The sequence below is a fragment of the Salvia hispanica genome, unplaced genomic scaffold (assembly GCF_023119035.1).
Source record: "Salvia hispanica cultivar TCC Black 2014 unplaced genomic scaffold, UniMelb_Shisp_WGS_1.0 HiC_scaffold_479, whole genome shotgun sequence".
NCBI classification, from domain to species: Eukaryota; Viridiplantae; Streptophyta; class Magnoliopsida; order Lamiales; family Lamiaceae; genus Salvia; species Salvia hispanica.
In genome coordinates, this window is record NW_025952222.1 from 80,777 (window position 1) to 100,312 (window position 19,536).

Here is a 19,536-nt window from a genome sequence, read left to right on the forward strand (position 1 = left end):
TATCTGTTGCAATCAATAAACATTGTTTTTACCGTAAAATGCTGATTTTTATTGCACAAGTTAGGCATAATTTAAGAAAAAAGTTATCGGTTCATGGAATTAATGTATTAATCCAATTTATACTTATAAAATAAGTTTCTGTATTTTTTATAGATTTAGAGAGAATATTTTACCATTAGACATAAAATGACTACTACATAAATAACATAACATAATGAAGAGATGTATCAATTCATATGTAATCTGATTGAATTACTAAGTCAAGAATTAATTATTGTTCACAAACGGTGACAGATGAGACATTATAATTTTAGCTATTAAGTTATAAATAAATATGCTCAATAATGGGAAATGGAACATTCTCTATGAAAAAATGTCATAATAAATATGAACATATAATATCAATGATCCATCTAGGGTGATTTTCTTCATATTTTATACAATTAAGTAAGAAGGGCTCTATCAACTAGATATAATAAATTAGTAATAGTAATGTTAATAATTGTAATGGGTCAATTGGAAATACAATAATGTGTTTGAAATACAAATTCCATATTCTACCTATTTACTTGGTGCATACAGATTTATCCACTATGTGTCACGATCAAACACGACCTTAAAAAAAAGTAGATAATTGGTAGTCGCTTTTAATCAATGATACACATAGAAATTGTAAAAAAGATTAACATTACATCGTTTTCTTGAGAAATTATTGAGCCACGTACATTTGTTATCTTTAGGGTGTGAAAAAGGGAAATTGTGTGACATTTTGTCCCTTGCCTAAAGTTTGTAGTATAATATAGAATCAATAAATTCCAATATTCATGGCTACCATATTTGGTTGTGAGAAAGTGATTGTACCTCGACACGTGACCACTCAACTATCATGTGATAATCAATATCCATTTCTAATAATGTGAATCAATTTGAATAAAATTATAAGTCGGCTCAGTTCTATATATAAAGCCACAAATAACAATATTTCTCACCTATGTATGCATGGATTAGATATGACGAAACTTGGACACTATGGTTACCATACACATAGTCCATAGAGACGTGCATATTATTATTGTTATTATATGTGCGATCTTAGAAAAATATAAGGATATTCTTGTTTTCTAACGTATTTCAAGAAATGGAATTGGAATTAAAATTAAAGTACTCATTTTTAATGTGGTTGCAAAATAAGCAGTAGGGGGGCTAGCTAGCGAGATAAGAGATAACTAATGAGAAAAAAGAGCCTAGTTTTGTTGAGTGGAAAGATTGGAGTTGTGCTTGTTGTTGGCCTAGAGGGTAAACGAAGCTAGCTCTTTTGTTGATCGGAAAGACCGAGAAAAGTAAACTACCTAAAATTTGTATAATTCTTTTGTTATTTATGCATCTACCATTGCAAAACAAAACAAAAGTAACCACCTTATATTCAATTTCACTAATAGAATTGTATTGTGTAGGAATAACATTATAAATGAACAATAATAATAGCATTATATTTATACCAAAACATTACATTTTCTAAAATACAGTCCAACAAAAAATACAAAGCCCATACTTTGAGTTCACAAAATCTCTGAAACATAAACCCCCAAAACCCCTCTCTCATTTTTCACACACAACACACACTAATCAATCTATGGCGCTTTCCAAACCCTCATTCCTCAATCAGCTCGTCAGAGCCCTAATTTCCCGCCACCACGCGCCGCCGCAGGCCTATCTCCTTGCCCGCCGCTTCTCCTTCGCCACCCCGGAGGAAGCCGCCGCCGAGCGCCGCAAGCGCAAGCGCCGCCTCCGCATTGAGCCGCCGCTCTCCGCTCTCCGCCACCAGCAGCAGCAACAGCTGCCCCGCCCCGCCCCGGCGCCGCAGAATCCAAATGCCCCGAAGCTCCCCGAGCCCGCCTCCGCGCTCTCCGGCACCCGCCTCAACCTCCACAACAAAATCCTCAAGCTCATACGCGAGAACGATCTCGAGGAGGCGGCGCTCTTCACGCGCCACTCGGTCTACTCCAATTGCCGCCCTACTATCCACACCTGCAATGCGGTGATGGCGGCACAGTGCGCCAGGGACAATTCGCCGAGCTCCTCACGTTCCACCGCTTCATCACGCAAGCCGGCATAGCCGCGAATGTCGTAACATACAATATCCTCCTCACTCTTTATTTCGACTGCAGGAAGCTCGATTTAGCCCTAGAGCAATACCGGCAGCTGATCAACGATGCCCCTTTCAATCCATCGCCTACTACATATCGCATTTTGATTAAGGGATTAGTAGATAATCAGCAAGTCGAAAAAGCAATTGAGATTAAGAACGAAATGCAGACCAAGGGGCTTAAGCCGGATCCTACTATCTATTCCTATTTGATGGCAGGGCAGGTGAAGAATTCGAATCCAGATAGTGTTTTTGAGTTGTATGAGGAATTGAAGCAGAAATTGGGGGCAGATGAGATCTTGACGGGGTGATATACGGGAATTTGATGAAAGGCTACTTTTTGAAGGGAATGGAAGCAGAGGCCATGGAGGTGTATGGCAAAGTTCTCGGTGAGGATTCCACAGTTAAGATGAATGCTGTTTCGTATAATTATGTCTTGGAGGCTTTGAGCAAGAATGGAAAGTTTGATGAGGCACTGAAGTTGTTTGAGAGGATGAGGAATGAGCATGATCCTCCGAGGAAATTGAGTGTGAATTTGGGTAGCTATAATGTTGTGGCTGATGGTTATTGTGCAGAGAAGAGATTTGATGAGGCTGTTGAGGTTTTCAATAGCATGGGAGAGAAAAGATGCAATCCTGATACTTTGTCGTGTAATGTGCTGATTGATCAGTTGTGTAGTAACAACAAATTGGCGGAGGCGGAGGAGCTGTACCAGGGGATGGCTGATAAGAAGGTGACTCCAGATGAGTATACCTTTGGTACACTGATGGATACTTGCTTGGAGGAGAATAGGCTAGATGACGCGGCTCACTACTTTGGGACAATGGTTCAGTTGAAGCTTAGGCCAAACCTGGCAGTCTATAACAGGCTTGTTGAGGCATTGGTTAAGGCTGGCGAGGTTGATGAGGCGAAATTTTTCTTTGAATTGATGGTGCCAAAGCTGAGGATGAATGATGATACATACAAGTTCATCATGAATGCACTGTCTGGGATAGGGAAGCACGATGAAGTGGTGAAGATTGTTGATAGAATGTTGAGGGAGGATCCCGGGGGATTTCACCGAGGAGTTGGAGGAGTTTGTTAGGGAATTGTTGGGGAAGGAAGGGATGGAAGATGAGGTGACGAATCTTAAGTTGCAATTGGAGAAGGAGAAAGCTGATGCTGCTGCTAAAGCTGCTGAAGAAGCTGCAAAAGCTAAGGCCAGCACTAGTATAGCTATGGCTGATCTGTTGTCTTCTAAGTCGTTTGGAAAGAAGTCAGATGTGGAAGAATTGTCAGCTGAAGGCAAAGAGGAGGATTCTGTATCCACAGCTCCGGAAGTGGAGAACATAATGAGGAATGATGCTGCAGAAAATGAGGAAGAACTGTCAGCTGAAGGCAAAGAGGAGGATTCTGTTTCCACTGCTCCGGAAGTGGAGAACATAATGAGGAATGATGCCGCAGAAAATGAGGAAGAACAATCAGCTGAAGGCAAAGAGGAGGATTCTGTTTCCACGGCTCCAGAAGTGGAGAACGTAATGAGGAATGATGCCGTAGACAATGAGGTTATTGGTGAAGAATCAGCAGAGAATGAAGGCAGCAGTGTAAATGAGAAGTAACTGCTTGACTTGGAGGTATACTAGATAGCAAGTAATTGTTTTATTTCTCAATTGTAGATTTTGAGAATCTCTCCAATTTTGTGCCTGCACCTCAATCATTCCATATTATATGTCATTGAATTTGACATGCAAGGATGATTATTCGTAAGGTATGATGTGCAGTCATTTTTGTGTAATTTGGGTTCCACTTCTCATTGCAAATTGTTGCCAAGCATTGACCTTAATATCAGAAGCATGTTTAAGTGTTGAATCTAAGCAATGGTAAAAATCTTTAGCAACCAAAGGTAATGGTATTAACTCTGGTAATACATGCAGGAGTAGAGAAGTTAAAAATGTACAGGAGTGAATCTGATTAGGTAGAAAGACTAGGTACACAAGCCCCAGCAGAATCTGGATTCTGATGCTCCTTCCAGATCCTTCCGGTAACTCTGAGCTTAAGCTCCTTCTTGTCGCCTCCGGAGAAGAAGAGTGCCATGTTGCGTTGGATGATAAGACCGTCGTGGCTATCCCTAACCTTACGGTGACTATCTCTAATGCTTCGTGGGGTGCCCTCCCACGTGAGCTTTCTACCATTTCCTCCTACCTCTAAGCTGTAGCTATAGTTTCGGGCTTCAACTTCGTCGCCCATGAAACGTAGGAACGCCATGTAAACAGGTGCCATTCCCATCTGAAATGCTTCAAAGTGAAGGCAGAAATATTGCCCAAAACAATTGAATACCTGACCAAGCAGTGAAAAGAATATCACATAATTAAACATTCCATGGATGCATTCTCACATCAATCTTTCATAGACTTCTCAGAGATGATTATGAAGAAAAGCATTGAACTCACAGTCAACATCCATGTCGCATTTTCTACTTCACGAGGATTTGACTTCACGTATCTGTGATTGAACGTGCATCCTGAGTGCATGTCCACTTTATGGTCGTCTCTCAAGTGAGCAACGAGATCAGGAATGTCTCCTGTTACTATACACTCTGATCCAGCATATGGACAACTATATGGTCGGAAATCGCAAACTGCTTCGTGTTTGGGTTTGCTGTAGTATGGGAATATCTCCGGGCAGCCTAGCGAGTGGTACCTGCAGGGCAGCTCCAGCGACTCTGCAACCTTCTCAAGCGCCAAGCACCTGATGTCCCCTAGCTCTTGTCTGCAAGTAGGGCACCGGTTATGCACCCGTACCTTGCATGTCGAACAGATAGTGTGCCCATTGTGACACTGCAGAGAAACAAGAACAACATATACCATGTATCATTCATTCTGATCAACCCTAAACCCCATATATTCTGAGCTGAAAACACCATGGCAAAGTTCCTGTTTCAATCTACTTGAGCTCAATAATCAGAACAAACATACACTGTTTCTATCTAGTACCCTCTAAAATCTATAATCACATCTAATTCAAGATAACAAAAAAAATGTTTCAAAATAATCAAACCTGATGGATTGGGGGGTACATGGAATTTGTGCAAACAGGGCACTCCAGCAATTCATGAACACTAGTAGGGGTAATCACAGGAGATAACAAATTGTGAGGTTTTGAAGAAAAATGTTTCTTGGGGAAAGGATGTGAAGAAATTTCTTCATCCTCAACTCCATCTGATGCATAAACACACTCCACATTTTCTGTTTCAATTGTTGGCATTTTCAATTAGGGAAGGGAAAAAAAAATCCCAAAATCCACCCCCAATTCAGAAGACCTAATTTTGTTTTCAAAATTAGCACCAAATCCCGGTTTGTGAAATAAAGCTCCAACCTTTGGTATGACATCAACAGCCCATTTCAGGAAATCTAATAATTTGATGAAATATCAAATTCGTACTTCTAAAAAATTGTTTTTTTGCAGAAATTTGAGACCCCCACTTCCCAAAAAATACAATATTTTCTGGAATTAAGGGGTCTGCTTCGTATTTTATGCCCTGTTTTCCTCCTCCCTTAACTTTCTGTTCAATTAAGGGAAGAAGAAATCAAAAGAATTTTGCAAGAAAACTCGAGGAAATATTAAAAGAGAGTTATCAGAAATGATCACCCCTGAAAAACAGGTTCTTTTGTTATCTCTCTCTCCCTCTCCCTATCTTGATCATGATATAATTAATTTTAGAAAGTTAATCCAACGGTTATATAAATATTTATTTTAGTACCTTATTTGTTGGCTGGGATATTAAGCATAAATATGTTGGTTCATGCATCTAATTATATAATTTCAAACTAATCTACACCTGTGTAAAACAACATTTTCATAAGATTTAGCCTGCCTACTATTAATTTTTAGAATAATATTGTAATTATGACATAATTTCATGGCCTTTAAAATGCAGATACAGTATATTTTAATTCCAATCCGACAAAGACTACATTTATTTGGATAATTATTAGTACGCTCTAAATATTGACAAAGAGGTTTATCATTAGTTGAGCCAACCATTCAACCCAACCAAAAATATTGTTATCTGTCTCAATCGGAATAATCTGATTTAATAGGTAGTTGGAATATAATGGGAAACAAAAACAGTTCAATTTAGTCTATGATGATAACCTCATATAGTGGATTTTAAACCATAAATTTAAATCTTCAAAACAAAGTTAAAAGGACTGGATTTGTATTCCAACTTACGCCAAATGTAACCAATCATATTTACAAAGAAATATTATGAATATACTATAATTCACTTAGGAATGCTTATTTTTAGAAGCTTACAAGTTACAAAAATATTTGGATAATGAAGCTTATAAAAAGAAAATAGAAAGGAGTACTATAAAAGAGGCACCATATTCATGAGAGAATGAGAGATCATCATTCCTTCCATTTACATGTATAAAGTGGCAACAAATAAGAGAAAAGTTTGCTACATCTGCTAAATAAATTATTCAGTTTTATTATATGCTGCTGTACATGTCTCCTTACTACCCAAAGTTTACAATGCTGCAATGGAGGGAAGCTCTTGCTCGGCCTCGCCCTCCCCTTCGCTCGTTTCTGCAGACGCCGCCTGCACCAGAAAGATCGCATCAGATATAATAGACACGAGAAAACGAGAATTTCCTATACTCTCGTGCCATCAGCAATACCTGCTGCGACTCCTTCCCCTTGTCTTGCGAAGAGTATCGCTCGTATGATCCCTTGCCGTAGAGGATTTTGGCCCCACAGCCACGTGCCTCAGATCCAATCGACTCTGCATCTACCACGACTGCGTCTATTATGTCATCTCCGGTTCTAACATCAGGGATCTGCACAATGCATTTATCTAAGTATCAATGGCAGATATTTGAAACTAGGACGTATCATAGTTGTGTGAAGCTGCACGAAATCGCGAGAGGGGAGGATCACAAACCTCGTACATTGCATCCATCAAAACGTTCTCCAGCATCGCTCTTAAACCCCTAGCTCCGGTGTTCTTGGTTATTGCTTTCCTTGCGATCAATCTCAATGCATCCTCCGTGAAGTGCAGCTTCACCTGAGAAACGAGTGCATAAGAGCGTGGAATCAAAGAAGAGAAGACGTAAAGTGATCTTGAGATTCATGTTTCTCGGTGGAGGAGGAAAGATGCCTTACTCCATTCATATGGAACATTTTCTTATACTGCTTCCCTAACGCATTCTTAGGCTCGGTTAGAACCTGAAAAATAATTCGATCAAGACAGCATAACACAAGACATGTTACAAAAAAACTAAACATAGACACAAACTTTTTGGAGATACTAATATCACTAAATTTGAAAACATTATCTGAAACCAAAACCGAGCACTTCGTCATTCAGCCAAAAAAATGCACCTGAACAAGCTGATCCTCAGTAAGTGCCGACAAATTCACAAGGATAGGAAATCGCCCAACAAACTCAGGTATTAGCCCGTATGCAATAAGATCGCTACTCTCAACCTGCAAAATCGTATTGAGTCATCATCAACATCAACATCCCCATATGTTGTATATTTCAATGAGAACTTCCACGAATATGCTAGGAATCTTGACTGCGAAAAAACTGAAATTCGGCCAAATAACTCAATATTCTAGTAGTCTGGAATGACTTTTACAAGCAAGTAGCACATAAGATGTTGGTTTGGGATATGTTTCTCAAACATACAAACACCGTTGTAAGGAACAATTGCTATGTTTGCATGACAATGGAACAGAAATGAGCACAGTTACGAAAACTATGCTGCTAGTGTGCTTACTGTTTCTAGTAAGGATGAGGTTACAGCAGCACTTGTAACACCGCCTGTTCTCATATTAGCCCGTACAGGAGCACCAAACCCAATAGAGGAATCATGGCGTCTGGGATGCATTTCAACAAAATTTTAGCTTAAGACTGCCAGTAGGCACAGAGATGGTGCATTTCACTTTAATAGGTGAAGTTAGATTACCTTTCTGAGATTGTTTTTTCCAGGTCAATAAAGGCTCCGCCGCATATAAAGAGGATGTCTTTCGTGTCAATCTGCAAAAGAAAGCATAAAAAGAGAGACGATGAGAGGTGGCGAAAATTCGTAAAACTAAGCATTTTGATCCTCTTATGGTTTTTATACTAAGATACAATTACCCTTTTGCCCTCTCTTGCAAAATATACCATTGTGTTATCGAACTTCGCATATGATGCCAATTACTATGCTGGGTAATGATGTTAAGTTGTTACCTGAATATTATCACCTCTTGGATGTTTCCGAGCACCCTTCTCTGGGACATTGACCACCTACAGAGTAAAATGTTAGATGATAAAAATAAAACTCTTAATTGGGTGATTCAAATACTCTTGAGTTCAGGAACATATCACTGATTTTACAATCCATTTGAACAATGAAAGGGCCTAACAATGAAGGTGAATTCATCCAACATCTAAAAGAGACCATATTGAGGAAGCTGATGTGTGTACGACAAAACCAAGCCTAAACTGCTACACCTTATTAACATGAGATTTTATGTTCCAATGCTAAGACGAGGCATGTTAGCAACATAACAAAAATCCACATGATTCCATAACATGTAAAAGTACTTACAGTTCCCTCGAGCATTTTCAATAGCGCTTGCTGGACACCTTCCCCGGATACATCCCTACTAATGTTTAGGCTCTCAGCCTACGGATTAAACAAAGAACAAGTTGGAAATTAGAAAACTATATAAGATTCAATATGCAGTTGACGATTTTGGAAAATTAATCAGTTGCCACAGTATGCAACCTTTTTTGTTATCTTATCTACTTCATCAATATAAATTATTCCCTGCTGAGCTGCTGCAACATTATAGTCTGCAGCCTGAAACAGAAAAAGAAAAATGTTATAGGTACTGCACTTGGCAAACATCTTAACCTTGGTAAGTATTAAAATGAAAATTCTGAAACATTTTGAACACAATGATCTAATTGGCATGTTTAAATTTTTAAAAGAAACAAAACTTTTCACTTATCCTTAAAAATGAGAGAGCTGTGTTTTAGTGACCATCAAGAGTTGGAGAATCCGACAAAAAAACAAGGAAAACCAGATGGAGAGGAATAACATGCATAGAGATAGCCAACTGCAAAATGTAATCTTTACCACTCTAGAAAGATCACAAAAATCGACAAGAAATTCCATATTTGGGATATAAAATCACGAGTAAACTGAACCCAGAAAAAGGATCTGAATGCAAACACATTCTGGAAACATTATACTATGTGCTATGCTTACCGTAAGCAGCTTGTATAAAATGGACTCGACATCTTCCCCAACATATCCTGCCTGAAAAATGAGAGATACTTTTTGTCAGAAAAAAGAAACAATATAACATGATTTTTGTTCAAACTGTTGGATCACATTGTAATTGTTTAATTGTTAAGTTAGAAAATTGTTGACTTGCAATGGGAAAACCCTCTTCATTACAGCATCAAAACATTCAATCATTTTCTTCATGAGAAAAATTCTACCAGTCCAAAGTTTGGCAATACTTCCCTAACCAGATCATGCCAAATAACCAAACTTCCAAAGTGAAATGTGGAAAAGACGTGCCTGAGTAAGTGTAGTTGCATCAGCTATTACAAAGGGAACGTTCACCAACCGTGCCAAAGTTTTGGCGAGTAGTGTCTTCCCTGTCCTTAAGATGACATCAGAAGATCACAGTGAAACAGTAGAATTGGAGAAACAATACGCATTCAAGTAAATGCAGAAACCAAGACAATAAAGCACAGCTGAGTTGGAAATATACTTCGCATCCAACTAGCTGAGTTGGGAAAATGAGGAACCATTTTTGATCCGCTTTCAGAAAAAATGAAATATTTTTTAAAAATGCAGACTAAGTATTTGAACCTGTTTGAATATTTTGAAGTTCAGTTCAGTTCACTAAACTAATTTTCACAAGCCATACTACATGCTCACAATGTCATGAAAGATTCGAGAGGAAGAGTTTTTCAACTATCTCTACATAGCGAAGAATACTAGAAATGAACCCAGTCATTCAGTAAATTACCTGAACCGGTTGGTCCCATCAAAAGAATGTTGCTTTTCTCAAGTTCAACATGCTCATTCTCCTTCCCATCGGTTTTGTTACCATCCGCACTCTCAGCAGGCCTAACTTTCAAGGCATAGCATAACATCAGATATTCGTATATCAACATAAAAGAAATCAGCAACATTCTGGTCACCTAATCCACACAGAAGAGATGGATTGCAATGTAAATCTCTATCAACACATGAGCCCAAATTGAGCTAAAGTAGACTAAAACCTATCACAAAATCAATCACCTTTGCGAAGAGTCACTGTATATCCTCTTGTAGTGATTATACACAGCTACAGCAAGAACCTGCAACAACGAAACCCCATTAGACCCCATTACATCAAAATTACATCCTCCAATCCTAAATGGAAATTGATAAACCATGAACCTTTTTAGCTCTCTCCTGGCCAATCACAAACTTGTCAAGACCTCTACATATCTCCTTGGGGGTTGGGAAGTTCGACCCGAGGTTCGACCCGCCCCAGCATCCGTCCTTCTGGCCTTGTCCAAACCCCCCACCCGAGCCGGAATTGGAGCCATCATTATCCCCCACTTGAAACAATTTGACCCCTGGCCTCACCACAATCCCATCACCCCCTGCTCCCCCCGGTGGCTGCCACACCTCCGGCGGTTCGCCCTGAGAGCTGAAATTCTCAATTCTCCTCCCATTCTTGAAGAATATCGATGTATTGTTGCCGCTACCGATGTAGAGGGGCTTGAATGGGGTGAAGCCCGATAGAAAACTCGAGCTCCGGTGATGATTGCTGCCGGAAACGGAGCTCCACTGGAATCGGTTGGCCCGACCCGCTTGCTTATGGGTCTGGATGAAGTATCTGAATTGCGATGCAGCAAGTGAAGCTGTATCTCTCGATGACTTTGACCTCAGAGCAGCAGCCATCAAGAATCTTCGAGGAATCAACTAGAGATAAGCTAAATAACAATTTGCAGCAGATACTTATTGATATACACTGAAATATGGTAATTGGTACATGAATTTTGTTAATTTTACAGTGAAAACAGGAAATGGGTTTGGGATAATAAAAGGGAAACGAGAGAGGGTCGCGCACAGATTCTCCAAATTGACTGATCTATGAAATTGCAGTAAAGATTGGATTTTTAGGGTTGAGGAAGACAGATTGAGAGTGAATTTAGACTAAAAAGGGGGTTATTTCATCAGAGATATGAAACATGATTGAATTGTTTCGTTGTCGATGACTGTAAAGATTAAATCTTTATATCCTTAAATTCACCTGTGGGTCGAAATATTGATTATTTATAGAAATATTTAAGATAATTATAGTTACCTCTAGAAATATCCTGTCTTTCTATGGCGAAAGAGCTAGGAAACAAAAGTATGAAAATGAAACAAAAACAAAGCTTTCTTTGTAACAGATTTCTACAAAAAGTTGCAAGAAATGATGTGGTTTCAGTGAGGACAAGCAAAAATACAGCAAGAAAAGGGAAAAAAGATTTAAAATTTCAATCTTGCACGCATAATACACATACAACAGAAAATTCAATACAAATGTCGCCTCATTTCGAATTTGTGATTATTGATTTAGTAATAGAAAAACTTCCCAAATGCATGATACAATCATCTCTACACAAATCATGCACACATTGTTACATTATGTATTTTTGTTTCTATTTCAACAATAAATTGGCATTTATTTGATTCAACAACCAACATTAGTCCTTTTCTTGCCATTCATGGTTACATTGGAGCTAAATCTAAGCCCCTACTGAAACAAACAAGGTTTTTTGTGGCTACTACGGTACATTACATTCCTTATATATCACTCTCTCGATCCTCGAGGGAATTATATATAGGACTCTCAAACGACTAACTAACGAAAAGAAAATAAATGTGACGATAATGGTCACACTACATTAGTTAGTAACTCCTCCCCACTTTACATTAAGATATGGTAGCTTCTGGCATAGAACAGACGGTAACTCGCCTCAAAGGGTCAGTTGATTGCATCAATAGCTGAATACGATCTGTGCTGCTACAATGTCGAAGAGTTCAACCATTCAGCTGGAGTTCTCTACATCAGCTAGCTTCGATTTTTTTCTGGTCTGCTAGAGAAACAATGAAAATGAACAACTAGCAGCTAAACAGAATGAAGGCGAGGAGGAGCAGAAAGACATATCCACGGAAATGAGCATTGACAAATTGATGCCATGAGAATGAACAGTAAAGACTTGAGAGTTTAACAGTTCGTTTTTCGTAAGCAAATCAAATCCAGATAGTAAACTAAGCAAATAAATCACCAAAGTCCGCAGCATATACCAACGAGTCCAGCAACAAGAAATATACGAGAGAGATGATAATGGAAGGACAACTAGAAGAAACCATATTTAACCTTTGACATTAAATTTGCAACGTCTTTAATGGCAGCATCTGCAGCATATACAGCCAGCTTCTTAGCCTGTAAACACATAAAAGCTTATTGATACAGCATATACCCTTAAAGAAATCTGGTTCTTAAAATTTAATCATAAAATGTCAAGTTGTATCATTAACTTAAGTACTTTCAACTTGACTGAAACTCCCCTCTAATAGTAAACAAAGTCAAATATATTTTTCCTCAAACTGGACTGCCAGATTGACCACATGTAACAAAGCAACGCCAATGCCGCTGGTGAATCTCAAACTGACAATTTGAATGCTAGAAAATTGCTACTATTTCACCCACGTGTAAATATTGGATAGGATTACTCATTGCACAGGAACATAGGAAACCTATTGAAAAAATTAGTTCACAAAATGGGGGATAACAAAGCTGACATTACTATGGAATAACAAGTTTTGAGATCTTTGTTACAATACAGGATTTCAAGTAATGCAGATCAAATGAAGTAGCACGTACCTCTAATATATCTTGCTTATATTTATGACGCTGAGGAAGCAACCGGAATTCCTGTGTCAGTCGGATGCATTCATGAACATTCTCTGGAGATACGAAGTCTAGAGCAAGTTTCGTGCAGGACTGATGAAAAAAAGAGAGCAGAACATTCAAAAGATGCATAAAACAATGAAACATAATAAAAGGAACATCAGTAGAACTAATTAATTCTTGATCAATTTCAGATAAAAAATTGAAAATATAAATTATTTAAAACATAATACAACATCTACCTGTCTGTTTCTCACTTGATGGGGGCATCCCGCAGGAATGAACACGGCCTCACCGAGATGTTGCTCAAATGTCCATGGTTCAATACCTAGTGAAAAGGCAGTATGAGTTACATACAAGTTTATGGCTTGTAAAATGAATTAAGGAGAAATGCACGGAAATCTTACTGAACTCCTCCTTCAGTTGTCTTTTATGCTTCTCATCCAAATAAAAGATCTGGTCATGGATTGGATGCACAACCTATATCAAAAGTAAAACCCAAGTTAAAACCGAGGATTTTTGGTCAAATATTAGGAATAACAGGGTAAGCACTCACAAAATTAACAGAATTGTCGTTATGGAAAAATTCTTTTTGATGCTTCAGCAAGTATTCAGTTAACATGGGCACATCCTGCCGACGAAAGATGTCCCAAACTGCAGCACCGTGTGCAACATCTGTGGAGGCTTTGCCACTTTTAAGATGACTGTCGCGAGTGTCAGGTTCTATTCTCGTTTGAACTGAGGTATCATTATCCAGGGTTAAATTATCAGCTACAATATCTGTATTAGTAGCCTCATTACACCCACCGACTGTGATCTCCGAGCAATTGGACAGATCCAGATCATTGCAACTATCTGCAATACGGTCAAAAGTACTGTCAAAACTTTCTGCCGCCACTTTGGAGGTTCTGTCTATGTCATGGTTGGTACTTCTGTTTCCAGTATCCAGATGATCATATGAAGGAAAGGGCTCAAAACTGAATTCTATCGATGTGTCCTCATGAAGGTCACTAATCTGAACTGTTGCTTTTTTATCAATTTGATTTTCCAGCGGCAAAGAGTTCCCATTGCATGTATGATCCTCCGGATTTCTGCCATTCTGAAGCGATTCAGGTAATATAGTTCCAGTTCTTTCTGTGCAGGCCTGTTCACTAAACTTGTCTAAATCTTCGAATTTAGATCCCCTCCTTATTTCATCAATCTTTCTTCTTTCCCATGAGGTGTGCCTCACCTCAGTTGCGTGAGTCAATATATTCACCTGATTCAGATCCTCATATTAGAACAAGAGCAGTAATTTTTTTCTGGCATATATTCGGAAAAGGAACCATGGATCGGAGTATAAAATAACCTAGCGTGAAGAAGTAAAAAAGAACGAGAACCAAGTCCTAAAACTTGAAGCGACCTGACTGGCAAGCATAAGTAATAAACAATATGTTTGGTTATTCCAAACAAGGCTGAGAATGGCAACAAAAAGACACAAGCTAGGAGTTCGATCATTGAGAGCTGTGGCTGAGTCTCTATTATCTAACTTGTATAATTTGACAAGATAACAAAGAATGACTTTCCGAAACAGGAGGTGCACCGTGCACATGATTGTTTAGTTTAAGTTACAATCATCAAAATGTTGAGAATAACAGTCAAAGATTTATCAGCCACTTAATGCAATATATTGAATAGGAGACGGGATTTTTGTGTAAGCATACCGCATCAGAAACATCACAGTGCAGTTTGGCAACCGAATCGCCTTTTCCGAGTTCTTCCGGATATCCATAGGCAATATAGCTTTTTGGTCCCAAGTCTGGCTTTAAGGCACCATCAGGAAGTTTTGTTGCAAGATTTAATAGACCTGATCTAGGATGGGCGTAATCACTGAAGGGAAGCATGGCCATAAACTCAGAGCCATGTCTAGGTAAACATTCTTCAAAAGTATTTGAAGGTGGCCAATCCTTTAATTTCAACATCTCAGGCCACCCATTTTGATGTCGACGCCCTTCTAAGTAACCTTTGAAAAACTGGCGAATTTTGATTTCAACCTGTAATTAAGAAAACTGGTGAATAATGTAGCTCTAGTCTAATCTCAAATGACAAAACTACTTTAAACGTGTTATAAATAATTATTTTCTAAAAATGCCCTGCATAACATACAGAATGAACAGATATGGCAACATTGGGAACATGGTGATAAGGAAATTTCACGTGATAAAGAAACTAACTCTACGAGTCAGAATATCAACCAATAAGGCAACCAAATACCTCACACCAATCCAAGCAATCAATAGCCTTCACAGAGGTGTCTTGATTCAATTTTTTGCTTGCACTTCTGAAAGCCCGCAGCATAACCTTAGGCTCCCAACTAAGACCAGAAGCTCTTGAGAGCGTGTTTCTAACAATGACAGGTTCGCCTTTCCTCCAGTGCATTTGAAAATGTTCGAAATCACAATGGAGATTGATAGCACTAGGGCAGTATAGAAAGTTATCTTGACTATTCTCCCTCAATGATGCCTGTCTTACTTCAGGAAAGTCATTAACATCTTGTGAAAAGCACAACGAACATTTCTGGGAAAACTCTATACTTGGTAATTGGTAACTAGAAGAAAATTTCTCAGCACTAGCAATTAATTTCTCCACCCAATCAGCATCAAAAATGCGTTTCAGTACTAAATCCTCAGTTCCACAACCACCAAGCTCTTTCGGAGGACATGGTATGCTCCTGCCATTCTTAGATTCCCATTTAGGGAAACCAGAGTGCAAGTCAGGACCATTTGCTGAAGCAGCCTCCACGTTTTTATCATCCACAAAAATTCTCCTATCTAAACTTGTTTTGGAACTGCCAGTAGATTTCGCAGCATCTTCCCCTGGTTGAAGACCTCTTCTGAGTTCAGAGCAGCAATCAAGACAGATATCATAGGAACAAGCCAGATTAGGGCAGCTTCTGTGAAAATTGACGATGGATAACTTGCAATTGTCACTGTTTAGCAAGTAGCACCACAGTTGTTAATGTTTGGTGACAACAGAATTAAAAATTAAATTGGAGAAACATCCTCCAGTATTTTGTAAAACATCCAATATATAGCTAGCATAAAAACAAGAAAAATACAAATCCCACTAAAGGTGTTGATGTGAAAAAGTTAGTTTTGGACTCATGAAAGCATAGCTACTAGGCAGACAAATATCAAACCAAGAATGTAAGTTTCCAGGCAAAATACACAACAACCAAACATACCAGTATACCCGGTCATCTTCTTCAAAAACTGCTATTGGCACATCTTCTTCATTCACCGGCACACCTTAAATAACAGAAGAAAAATGACTTATCAACCGTTAAACAAAAAATTTAAAAAACAAAGGAAATTGTTTTTCTTAATGCTGAGTACCACGTGTGCTGGTTTCAACAATGAGCTCTTCCTTCTGCTCCAGTTGTATACTCCTAAGTAGGGGCAGAATGTTGAGTAGCAGGTACATAGATCTTTGTAATCTAATATTCTTATCAGCTTCTTTTGGGGAGCACTGAGAGCATATAATGTCAAATGTGTAAATTTATGATATAGGTTGGACTACAAGAATGCAACAAACTTGGGATGTATACCTTGATAAGAACATTTTCTTGAAGGCAAGCTTTGCAATTACAGTTCCCACAGCAATAAGGGCATAATTTCTCAACTTCTTTTTTTGTTCTTTCAGGATACCTATAGTTTTATGAGATTTAGCATCTTAGGAAATAATTCGTGCTGAACAAACCAATGATTCACGATATTATTGGTAAACACATGTCACGGCTTGAGGAATAAACTGGAGATAAGTGTAGTTGCAGTTAATGTTTTTGAAGTAAGTGTAGCAGCTTTATTTACCACTTTGCAATGCACTTGTAGCAGTAGCTCTTCTTAGTGCACTTTGAGCAGATGATGAGCCCAACTCTGCTACTCTCCAAGCACTGGTGGCACATAAACCTAAGTTGTTCCCTTCTTTCAGGGTCATCCTGCAACAAAATGTCACCAAGTATTTTTGACAAAAAACTAAGGTAGAAAATAAATAAGCCTATATTATTTCCAATAATCGAAATCACACATCCAACACAGCATGTTATTGCTTATTAGAAGCAGTCTGCAGACGAACTTTTACCAGGGTCGTTATGGTACTCTGCAGGATATGTAGCATTAGCCTACAGAGCCATACAATTTAATTGCAAAATAACAACGGTGTCGTCAAAAGCTTCTATGACGTCATCATGGTAAATTATTTTCACAGACCCTATTCAGAAAAACTAATTAATACTTTCTGTTAAGTTGGAATATTTGTAAAATCAGAATTCTTGCCAAAAATGTTGGGAGTACCTAAGGGCAGTCACAACATATGTCAGCGTTTCAAATTAATCTTTTAATGTGGTCAAAAAGGTTATGAGAAAAGTTGGTAATTGCTCCTTAACTTGGATTAGTGAAATTACGTCAGTTACTCAGCAAGTTGACAACTAACCCTCTCATAATAATTAGATATGCTAGAATAGATGAAAAAACTCACCGGCATCCCCAAAGCTGATGACTTGCTCCTTCTTGCAATATGATCAGGTTTTTTCTTTCCCATGCTTGCAAGATTGCATGGTTCCTTGTTCTGTGGTCTTGCTAATGTTTTTTTCTTTTTATTCTTTGAACACTTTGGTTTTTCCATATGACGTTGTATCGGTGAGGGAGCAGGAATAAGCCCCGACTTAACACAAGAAACATCCTCGCCAATGTCATCACTCTTTTCAATCAAGATTGATTTTTTTTTATTCTTCAAACCCTTTGGCCTTCCTTTCCTGTGAACTTTCTGCATCAGAGCAGCACTAATGGAAGGATTGCGACAAGAAACATGACCTCTGATATGAACAATCTTTTTAGTCTGGTTGACTGCTTTCTTCTTATTCTTAGACCCTTTTGGCCTTCCCATTCGTCGAACCTTTAGCACAGGGGCATCATCCGTGCCAGTGTTGCCATGAGATGCATTATCACCTTCACTGAAGTGTACCAATGTCTCGTGATTATCATTAACCATAGCAACTTCATTTGTGTTCTTCAGGACCTCTAGCTGCCTCTCTTCGTTGTCCTTTCCAGATATACACCCTCCAATTCTCAAACCAATAAACTTCTGACACATTTCCTCATACATGTTCATAGTTAGATTTTCATTCAAATCTACTTGTCCTGTTCCATCAACATCACCATCCTCAGCATTATTCTTCACGCAAATTTTCTTCCCATTCTTTGAACTCTTTGGCCTTCCCCTCTTCTCACTCCCAAATCCACCATTGCCTTCTACGACCTTCTCTACCTCCTCATTCTTCAAGCTTTTTGATCTCCCTCTCTTCCTCACGCCACTTACTCCAATTTCTCCAAAAACCATCTTGATTTCCTTGCTCGAAAACACATCAGCAGTAGAAACCACTTGGCTTGCTCCACTAACAGCGCCATCCCCATTATTCATACTAAGATCCTCCCCACCACCTCGAGGATCCACCCGCATTGCCTCAGCTTCATTCTTCACACCAATTTTCTTCTTATTTTTTGAACCCTTCGGCCTTCCCATTTTCTTCTTCACACCACTTACTCCATTTTCTCCAAAAACCATCTTGATTTCCTTGCTCGAAAATACATCAACCACTTTTCCTGCTCCACTAACAGCACCATCCCCATTCTCGATACTAAGAATCTCCCCACCACCTAACGGATCCACCCGCAATGCCTCAGCTTCATTCTTTACACCATTTTTTCTTGTTCTTGAGCCCTTCGGCCTTCCCATTTTCTTCTTCGCACCACTTACTCCATTTTCTCCAAAACCAATCTTGATTCCCTTGCTCGAAAATACATCAACCACTTTTCCTGCTCCACTAACAGCACCATCCCCATTATCGATACTAAGAATCTCCCCACCAGCTTCAGCTTCATTCTTTACACCAATTTTTTCCTGTTCTTGAGCCTTCGGCCTTCCCATTTTCTTCTTCGCACCACTTACTCCATTTTCTCCAGAAACCATCTTGATTCCCTTGCTCGAAAATACATCCCCATTATTCATACTAGGACTCTCCCCACCTCCTTGTGGGTCCCCCTGCATTGCCTCAGCTTCATTCTCCACCTAATTTTCTTCCTATTCTTTGAACCTTGGGCCCTTCCCATCTTCCCACTCCTAAATCTACCACCACTGCCTTCCACGACCTTCGTTACCCCTCTTTCTTCAAGCATTTTGCTCTCCCTTTCTTCCTCCCACCACTTACTCCATCTTCCCCAAAAATCCATCTTGATACCACTTTCATTATCGGCCAAAACACCTATTTCCTCATCATCCCCACTATTCATACCAAGAACCTCACCACCACTCGCAGATCCTCCCGCATTGCCTGATCTTCACTCTGTACACCAACTTTCTTCCTATTCTTCGAACCCTTACCATTGCCTTTACAACCTCCT

General features: G+C 39.0%; 3 protein-coding genes and 1 pseudogene across 3 annotated transcripts; 1 reads left to right on the plus strand and 3 right to left on the minus strand.

Annotated features, from left to right (window-relative positions):
* Positions 1-1,618: 1,618 nt before the first annotated feature.
* On the plus strand, positions 1,619-3,892 carry LOC125199374 (annotated as a pseudogene).
* A 122-nt stretch (positions 3,893-4,014) lies between these two features.
* LOC125199375 (E3 ubiquitin-protein ligase SINAT5-like) lies at positions 4,015-5,812 on the minus strand. The gene is made up of 3 exons (XM_048097407.1): positions 5,183-5,812; positions 4,576-4,962; positions 4,015-4,462 (listed from the first exon to the last, which is right to left on the minus strand). The coding sequence occupies exons 1-3, from the start codon at positions 5,387-5,389 to the stop codon at positions 4,097-4,099; spliced, it is 960 nt and encodes a 319-aa protein (XP_047953364.1). The 5' UTR covers positions 5,390-5,812; the 3' UTR covers positions 4,015-4,096.
* Positions 5,813-6,495: 683 nt separating this feature from the next.
* LOC125199377 (CLP protease regulatory subunit CLPX1, mitochondrial-like) lies at positions 6,496-11,416 on the minus strand. Its single transcript, XM_048097408.1, has 15 exons — positions 10,588-11,416; positions 10,447-10,505; positions 10,172-10,272; positions 9,715-9,794; positions 9,397-9,447; positions 8,911-8,985; positions 8,731-8,808; positions 8,370-8,426; positions 8,104-8,174; positions 7,915-8,014; positions 7,514-7,618; positions 7,295-7,357; positions 7,074-7,196; positions 6,811-6,969; positions 6,496-6,731 (listed from the first exon to the last, which is right to left on the minus strand). Exons 1-15 carry the CDS (start codon positions 11,095-11,097, stop codon positions 6,660-6,662), a joined length of 1,704 nt encoding a protein of 567 aa, XP_047953365.1. The 5' UTR covers positions 11,098-11,416; the 3' UTR covers positions 6,496-6,659.
* Positions 11,417-11,846: 430 nt separating this feature from the next.
* On the minus strand, positions 11,847-19,144 carry LOC125199365 (lysine-specific demethylase JMJ25-like). The gene is made up of 14 exons (XM_048097403.1): positions 17,615-19,144; positions 16,948-17,075; positions 16,686-16,785; positions 16,474-16,606; positions 16,323-16,386; positions 15,353-16,067; positions 14,803-15,132; positions 13,907-14,357; positions 13,656-13,837; positions 13,507-13,579; positions 13,342-13,427; positions 13,073-13,192; positions 12,566-12,631; positions 11,847-12,281 (listed from the first exon to the last, which is right to left on the minus strand). The coding sequence occupies exons 1-14, from the start codon at positions 19,142-19,144 to the stop codon at positions 12,234-12,236; spliced, it is 4,026 nt and encodes a 1,341-aa protein (XP_047953360.1). The 3' UTR covers positions 11,847-12,233.
* Between the last annotated feature and the right edge of the window lie 392 nt (positions 19,145-19,536).